Source organism: Sesamum indicum, linkage group LG10 (genome assembly GCF_000512975.1).
Source record: "Sesamum indicum cultivar Zhongzhi No. 13 linkage group LG10, S_indicum_v1.0, whole genome shotgun sequence".
NCBI lineage: Eukaryota > Viridiplantae > Streptophyta > Magnoliopsida > Lamiales > Pedaliaceae > Sesamum > Sesamum indicum.
Genome location: NC_026154.1, coordinates 1,195,120 through 1,202,845, shown reverse-complemented (window position 1 = coordinate 1,202,845; position 7,726 = coordinate 1,195,120). Strand labels below are relative to the sequence as shown.

At 39.6% G+C, this 7,726-nt stretch overlaps 2 protein-coding genes across 2 annotated transcripts in view; one reads left to right on the top strand and one right to left on the bottom strand.

The window, feature by feature from the left end:
- Positions 1–2,442, top strand: part of LOC105171481 (serine/threonine-protein kinase PBL27) — a 5,890-nt gene extending 3,448 nt beyond the window's left edge. Inside the window, exons 4-5 of the mRNA XM_011092616.2 lie at positions 769–1,160; positions 1,306–2,442. Coding sequence (XP_011090918.1) covers positions 769–1,160; positions 1,306–1,935 — 1,022 coding nt within the window. The 3' untranslated portion in view covers positions 1,936–2,442. The remainder of the gene's footprint in view (positions 1–768; positions 1,161–1,305) is intronic.
- LOC105171480 (ISWI chromatin-remodeling complex ATPase CHR11) overlaps positions 3,072–7,726 on the bottom strand; it is a gene marked incomplete in the record, with an annotated part of 7,635 nt that continues 2,980 nt past the window's right edge. The window contains 17 exon segments of the mRNA XM_020697437.1: positions 3,072–3,469; positions 3,549–3,653; positions 3,741–3,956; positions 4,056–4,234; positions 4,529–4,694; positions 4,766–4,824; positions 4,901–4,955; positions 5,028–5,097; positions 5,177–5,266; positions 5,387–5,463; positions 5,550–5,581; positions 5,688–5,876; positions 5,953–6,046; positions 6,132–6,219; positions 6,310–6,530; positions 6,695–6,768; positions 6,898–7,180. Coding sequence (XP_020553096.1) covers positions 3,452–3,469; positions 3,549–3,653; positions 3,741–3,956; positions 4,056–4,234; positions 4,529–4,694; positions 4,766–4,824; positions 4,901–4,955; positions 5,028–5,097; positions 5,177–5,266; positions 5,387–5,463; positions 5,550–5,581; positions 5,688–5,876; positions 5,953–6,046; positions 6,132–6,219; positions 6,310–6,530; positions 6,695–6,768; positions 6,898–7,180 — 2,016 coding nt within the window.

Here is a 7,726-nt window from a genome sequence, read left to right as displayed (position 1 = left end):
CCCCAAACTTTTGAAAACTTCATCCATACATATAGTCCCTCAATTTTTATTGACTCTTTATGTAGCATTTAGACCTTACCTGATGATATAGTTTCGGCAGCTATTCACTATCCTGTTTGCTTTATATCATTGGTCAGATAACATTAGTCACTAATCTATTTATGGAAGGTGATTTAGTGACTGATCAGTTATTCTTGAACTTTTTGAGTAGTAAATTCTTTTTATGTTACTAATCAATACTTCACTTTTACTTTGAGAGTGTTTAATATAAACAGATGTGCGATTATATAAAAAAACCATCTGAGCCTCAGTTGGGTCAGAAGGATACAGATTGCATGTATTCATATCCTGAAATTTGAAAGATTGAAATGTAATCCAAATCCAAATCTTCATCACTTCCACGGGTAGCCATAATCTTATAGCATTTCACTGGCTAGCTAAATTATGGAAGAAATTTAGATTTGCGTGCTTGCACCTATGATCCTTCAATAGTAGCTTCCTCAAGCATGAGTATATACAGAAACAACAATAACATAGATCTATAGATGAACTCCAGAGAAGTAGGTAAGAATTACTAAGCTCTCTAGTTGAAGACAAGCTAGGTAAGGCAAATTTGCGTATGATGAGTTCCAATGAATCCATGTCTGGAGATTTTTATTTAAATAGCACAGGATTTTTTATAGCCCAGTCATCGTCATTTTCTCTCGCTCTTGACAGTATTCTACGAATCTTTTATCTATTTGCTGATCATATAATATCTCTGTGCAGATCTTCCTCCAGATAAAGAACCATTGGACTGGAACACAAGGATGAAGATTGCTGCTGGTGCAGCAAAGGGCCTAGAATATTTGCATGACAAAGCCAATCCACCAGTCATATACAGAGACTTGAAATCTTCCAACATCCTTCTTGATGAGGGATATTTTCCTAAATTGTCCGATTTTGGACTTGCAAAACTCGGTCCTGTTGGCGATAAAACTCATGTCTCGACGAGGGTGATGGGTACATATGGTTATTGTGCTCCGGAGTATGCTATGACTGGTCAACTTACTTTAAAATCTGATGTATACAGTTTTGGAGTTGTCTTTCTTGAAATCATTACAGGCCGCAAGGCCATCGACAACACACGGGGTGCAGGCGAGCATAACCTCGTTGCATGGGTATGTGGTCTTTTCATGTTTTTCCAGACATTTTACCTACTCCACCCTTGCGTCTTACAACTATACTTAATTGATGCGATAAACTTCAACTTGTTGAATGATATTATCAATACCTCTTTCACTTTGATATTTCAAATGGACACAGGCCAGGCCTCTTTTCAAGGATCGAAGGAAGTTCCCAAAAATGGCAGATCCTCTATTACAAGGTCGCTACCCGATGCGTGGACTCTATCAGGCATTGGCAGTGGCAGCCATGTGCTTGCAGGAACAAGCTGCCACAAGGCCTCTGATTGGGGATGTCGTGACTGCTCTGACGTATTTGGCATCGCAAACTTACGATCCTAATGCTCCAGCTGCACAGGGTAACAAAGTCGGTCCATCCACACCAAGGCATAGGCACGAGCGGAGAGATACGTCCGACAGATTGGACAGCATGGACGAGCCCGGATATGGAGGCCACTATGGTTCCCCTTCAACTCACAAGAATTCACCTGATTTCAGGAAGAGGGAATCGGGCAGAGACTTCAATACTGGTGGAGAGTTACGTAGGATTGAAACAGGCACTGGATCTGGCCGGAAATGGGGCCTGGATGAGTTAGAGCGTCCTGAGTCTCAGAGGGGTAGCCCTGGAAGTGCAGGTCGAGCAAGAGAAACTCCAAGGAACCGGGACCTAGACAGAGAGCGTGCGGTTGCTGAGGCTAAGGTGTGGGGTGAGAATTGGAGGGAGAGAAAAAGAACAATTGCTGTGGACAGTTTCGATAGTTCATATGAATGATTAGTCGATTGCCCAGTATTATGAAACAGCCATTTATGTGCTGAGAGTCATGACAGAGAGAGACCTACATTGGAGGTGCAGCATCAATTACCGGGTTTTTCAAGAGAAGATTAAGGAAGGCAGCAGCCTCGTTTTCCATCTTCGCGTTGGTTGCTGTCCTGTAACCATTCTTGTCGCTCAGTTATGAGGTAAGAAAAGTTGGGTTTACAGTGGAGAAGGGGATGATAATAGTGATGGCACTATTGGTTACATATATATGTATTCAAGGACACTGGAGAATGTTGTATGGTACATGTTTATCTATGTATTTAGGGATTTCTGAGAGGTTTGCTGTGATAGGAAAGAGAAGTTGGGAAGAATTTTTTTTCGGCTCTCGCGTTTGTCATAGGGTTGGGTTGGGGTGGGGTGGGTGTCGGTGTCAAAAGTGTTTTTCAGTTTATACTGTCCGTACAGTTCCATGCATGATCCTGACATGAATGGATCCAGTCACTCTTGTTTTCCGGCGTATGTAGAGTTGTCACGTTTCTGTTAGGAATTGGCATCCCGCCCCCGCCCCTCCCAAGAAAGTTGTTCCAAGTGGTTCCGTCGAGCTGTTTACTGTTTAAACCCCGGGTTGCACAGCCACTTCATAGCATACATTCATGCACGCTTCCCAAATGTTTCGTGCAAGACTAAACGCAATAGCAGTATGTACACATTTTTTGGTTTCTTTCAGAGTTTTTGCTGAGAAACTTTAATCGCTCTTAGACAAGCATTTATTATAATCAAATCCAATCAGTTTGAAATCGTTAATGTCTACAGCGAATTCCCAAACTCGTTCAACTAAATTTAGACGTGCTAGTGCTATATTACTTATAACAGTTTCCACCCTATAATGTTCCTGTTATGCTTGTTACCAATAGTTATTTCAGCAACTAACAGGGTAATCAATAGCAAGCGCTTGCCAAACTCAAAGGGATACCTTGCAGAATTAGTTACAACCAAGCAACGGCAGCCAGCTTATCTGGTAGTCATTATTTAAATCATTTACACTCATACATACATGCATTAATAGTCTCGAAACATCTAACCAAGATTTAAAAAAGCTTCTCAACAAAACACTAAGAAAGCATGGAAAGATTTCAAATCAACAAAAATTTTAAGAATAATCACCATTGGGATGAGATTTGATCATGGATGGTATGGCACTAAGATTGAAGAACAGTGCATACAGCATAACATGGTTCCTATCTCTAATTCCTAATACTAATCCTCTTAGAAGTTCACTTGCTACAGTCTTACAGATACATGTTAAGGAGTTTCTGTCCCATATTCAAAACAGGGACCTCATTTCCACATAGCACAACATTGCCTTGGGTTCTTTGTATTCTAAATCTGTACAATTAATGCGTCTGCCATCCAGATATATTAATCCCAAGGCCAAACAATTAGCAAATTCCGACAAAAACTGGTGTCTTGTGGCCCATCTCAATCAAGAAAAAACCACCCCATGATCCATTAACACCACAATCTGCCATCATTTCCTCTTCTTGCCCTGGTAAAAAGACCACAGTATAATTAGCCACAGATGTAAATAATGCAGTCAAAGTAGCATACCAACCCTGAAAACATACCGAGCTCACATAGTCGTCCATCAGTGATTGCTTTCGTTTTTTAAGAGTTGAAGGAGGGCTCTCTGCAGCCTGTCTCGCAGCAGCACGCTTAGATGGCGTCATATTCTGCTGTGAATGGATAAAAGGTCTCAGTTTCAACAGATTCAGTTCCTCCCCAAGTAAAACAAGAATCAATAAACAAAACTGATATACCTTCGCTAGTTTTTTCTCTTTACGTGCCTGCCTCTCCCTCTCATCATATTCTTGGTTTTCCCTCTCCACCAACCGAATAAGTGTATCACATCTCCTTGCAAGTTCTTGAGTTGTCCGAGACTTTACAAACCAATCAAAGCGAAATAATGGTGAAGTACGAAAGGCAGCCTTCAGCTCATCCCAGTTACCATAACCAAGCTTGTGAACCATGCATATCTGGGAACATAGGAACCAGTATGACAATTCTGAGATTAACAGAATGAAAAACAAGAATCAAGAGATGATTAAGAGCTAAAATGATGTCTAGAAGTTTACCATGAAACGGTCACATTCTTCATTGTACAACTTCCCTTTGTTCTGGCCATACTGGATCTTTAATTCCAGCCAAGGGTTTTTATAGCGATCCAACTTCTTCCCAATAGCTTTCATGATCTCATCTTTCCGAGAAATTCTAGCCTCTCCTCTTTCAATGTTTTTAATAATCCTATCCCAATCTGTACACATCATAATTGTGGTTTAGCATCATGTTTCAAATGCAGAGAAAGGTCCAAGATACTACACCCAGAGTCACATAGTTTATCAACTCTGAAGAGAATCCATCCAGCAGTTATGCAGGAAGTTAAACATTGCTCTACCAGTTGTAAAAATACAACTAGTCAACCATACAACTCAAACAGTTCATTCTAGCAAACAAAAAAAAATAGCATTCTTCATGTGTGAAGACAAATAGAAATGAGATTTCCCACAATTGCAACTATCAACTAAAAACTAACCACCAGAATGCTTACCATTCAATTCTTTATATCTTTCCTTGAAAACTTTCGCATATCTTTCAACTTCTTCCTCTGTTTTCCCTTCCATTTCAGAAGCAATACCCCTGATATCATTTCGACCATACTTCTCACAAGCTCTGATGAAAGTGTTAAAATCTCTTCTGCTCCATGTTGAAAATCCCTACACACAAAACTCATCGGGTGAATCCAAACAACCAAGTATCAAGTGATGAAGAAGTTCATGCAACTTACTTCTTCCAGCAATTGCTCTTTCTCTTCCTGCTCCTCAGCAGTCAATGGGTCTCCCACGTCTAGGTAGACAAAAATGATCAAAAGATCATCGAGAAAAGATTGACATATCAAAGTATTATCAGGAAAAGAACAGACCTTCTGGTTCATCCACCTCTATTGTATCTTTCACTTGATTCTTCTGATGTGTTTGCTGAATTCATAAGAAAAAGTAAGGCAACAGGAGATATATAAAAGGAGTATGAAGAGTAGCCTAGACACCGACCATAAGGTAGCGCACTTCCTTTTCGTACAGCTCACTAAGGCGTTGTGTGTTGAAGAACTGGAAATCATGCCTAACAAAAGCTATCACATGTTAGGACGCAGACACCCTTGATTGTGAACAAAGAAAATTGAAAAACCACAAATGCTTACAACTGTGGCATGCGAGGAATTCGAGGCTCTTTCGGTCTAGCGGGACCACTTTGGCGCATTGTCTGCTTGAAGTACTCCGACTCAGAGTAACTAAGAAAAAGTTTCAATATTATGACTGAGTAACTGAAGGAAAGGGCGAAAGAAAAGCTGCCTCCTGACAGACTAGAACTGAAACATGAGCACATAATTTCAGAGATAGAGGAAACATACTTGCGCTTCCTTTCTCTTTTTGGCGGTTCAATCCAATTTTCACTGACAATCTTCTTGAAATCAAACTTATTTTCATCCTGTACACAGAGAAATGAACACAAAAACATGAGTTAAGAAAGAATAATATTGAGCAACAGTCAGCAATAAGCACAGTAATTATCACCTTGTCATCATCAAAATCATACAAGTCAGCAGCTGCAGGGTCCAATAGCTTACATTAGCCTCACCAACAGAAGTATTGAAGACAAATAAACAAGGAAAAAAACATCTACAATCTCAATTTCAGGAATAAGAAGCATACTCTCATCCATTTTGAATTTGATGGCATCTTCAGTAAATTTTTTCATCTTGGCATCAAGTTCAGCTGTTGCCTCTTCTCCCTTGGCGATGATTCTATCTATATCTTCATCTGTGATTGTGCTATCTTTGGAACTAAAAACCATTTCAGCACCAAATCTCACCATTTGGAGAAGCTCATCCTTATTAACAGCTGCATAACAAAGCATTAAAGTTCAAATCTAGTAATTTATCAACCAATGATGTGAATTAAAAAAAAAAAAACTCACTCTTTTGCTCTGCTAATCGCCCTTGTTGGATAACCAAGGCATCAAGAGCAAGCTTCTTATAGGCCCTTTCAATCACCTTCTCCTCAATGGTGTACTGGTAAAAATCATTTAGACAAATCATGAGTACACTGCCTCCACAACAACTCATGCTAATGTCATTAGTTTGATGCAAGACAAACCTCAGTACAGAAACGGAAAACTTGGACCTCTTTTTTCTGTCCAATTCTATGAGCACGGTCCTGAGCTTGCAAATCAACCTGTGGATTCCTGCAATATATTGAAGCCAAGAGTTGTAATTTTCAAATCTGAAACTACGGCCTTGATGGATCACCAAGCCACAGAAGCAGCGTGTCTCACCAGTCACTGTCATAAAGAATGACAACATCAGCAGTGGCAAGGTTGATACCAAGACCTCCAGCTCTGGTTGACAGTAGAAAGACAAATTTCTCACTTCCTGGCTTGTTGAAGGCTTCAATTGAAGCATCTCGATCTTCACCACCAGTATTTCCATCAATTCGACAATAATAGTATCCCCGGAACATTAAGTAGTCTTCAAGAATGTCCAGCAGTCTAGTCATCTGTTTTATGCAATCAAAATGAGTTCATTATAGGAATGTAAGACAATAGCAATAAGGACAACAAAAGATAGTCGATAATTAGTTTACAATATTCATAGGCAGTAAAAGCAAAGAAGTGTAGATGAACTTCTGGAAAAGGATAACCAGCGGCGCAAGCATCGGACCTGTGAAAATATCAAAACCCTGGAATCACGCTCCTTTAACTTCGGAAGCAACTTGTCAAGAAGAACCATCTTTCCTGCAATGAATCAATGTGTAAACATACACACACACACACTCATATAATGAGAATGATACGGATGGAATAAGGCAATCAACAAACAAAAATATTCCTCTCTGTCCAGTTGATGTTGCAGAAAGACTATACCAGCATTTTCAATGAGATGTTCTCCAGTAGTATACGGTGGACCAGGCTCAGCACCTTGAAATAGATATGGATGATTGCAACATTTTCGCAACTGCATGGCTATATTAAGAAGACGTTTGCGCTCTCCACCAGCATTTACAACCTCAAGATCTTTCTGCAGCAAAGCCCTATAGTAGTGCTTCTGCATCTGGGACATACCAACTTTAAGTATTGTCTCCTTCTTAGGTGGTAAACCTTTCTCGACATCAGACTTCAACCTTCTAAGAAGGAAGGGCCGAAGAACCTAGTACATCAGCAGCAACAAAGAAATCACACAAGGTTCAGTCAGCCAAAGAAAATATCCAAGCACAAGGAGTGCATCTCAAGACATCTAATTGATGTCTATTTAACTAGAACCCCTTGTTACCCAAACAAAGACAATAATATTGCAGGATTAATATTACTTATCAATCATGAGGGGTGGATAAGATGACATGACAAATATCACTAAGAGAGGAAAACTGAAAAGGCTAAGTCATGAAATAGCTCCGTTACTCTGCCAGACTATCTAAACATATATACTCTACTATGGTAAATTACACTGTCCAAACATATTGTGGTATGGTAAGAAAACGTGTACATAGTAAACTCTTATCATAATTCAGCACCTATAGTTGGCAAACTTAGATAAAACTTTGACACTCTTTTGACATGTGGTTCAAAACTTTTGAAATGCTTAGACGAGTTTGCACTGCATGTGAAACAATATTCAGTTATCATCAGATATGATAGATGATGCATCTAGAAGAGTAACAAAAATAAAACAATCATATACCTTGTGAAGTTGCTG